Source organism: Meleagris gallopavo, chromosome 1 (assembly GCF_000146605.3).
Source record: "Meleagris gallopavo isolate NT-WF06-2002-E0010 breed Aviagen turkey brand Nicholas breeding stock chromosome 1, Turkey_5.1, whole genome shotgun sequence".
In the NCBI taxonomy this organism is placed as follows: domain Eukaryota; kingdom Metazoa; phylum Chordata; class Aves; order Galliformes; family Phasianidae; genus Meleagris; species Meleagris gallopavo.
In genome coordinates this window covers 142,723,653-142,723,985 of record NC_015011.2, presented here as the reverse complement: position 1 = coordinate 142,723,985, position 333 = coordinate 142,723,653, and the positions used below count along the sequence as shown (strand labels likewise).

General features: G+C 68.5%; 1 protein-coding gene across 1 annotated transcript in view; it reads right to left on the bottom strand.

Annotated features, from left to right (window-relative positions):
• Window positions 1-208, bottom strand: part of DZIP1 (DAZ interacting zinc finger protein 1) — a 36,548-nt gene extending 36,340 nt beyond the window's left edge. The window contains exon 1 of the mRNA XM_010728680.2: window positions 134-208. Coding sequence (XP_010726982.1) covers window positions 134-208 — 75 coding nt within the window. The remainder of the gene's footprint in view (window positions 1-133) is intronic.
• Window positions 209-333: the final 125 nt, after the last annotated feature.

Here is a 333-nt window from a genome sequence, read left to right as displayed (position 1 = left end):
CGATGGCGAGCACGTCGGCGGAGATCGTCGCCTTCCTGCTGACCATCTCCGGCTGGGTGCTGGTGTCCTCCACGCTTCCCACCGACTACTGGAAGGTGTCTTCAATAGACGGCACGGTCATCACCACCGCCACCTTTTGGGCCAACCTCTGGAAGACCTGCGTGACCGACTCCACCGGCGTTTCCAACTGCAAGGATTTCCCGTCCATGCTGGCTCTCGACGGTCAGACCCCGCCGCCTCCCGCCCCGGCTCCCCTGGCCCCGGCACCGCAGATCCGTGCCTCCGCCGCGATCGCGCGTTTGGGCGAGCGGGGCGCGTCCCGGGGCCGCGTCG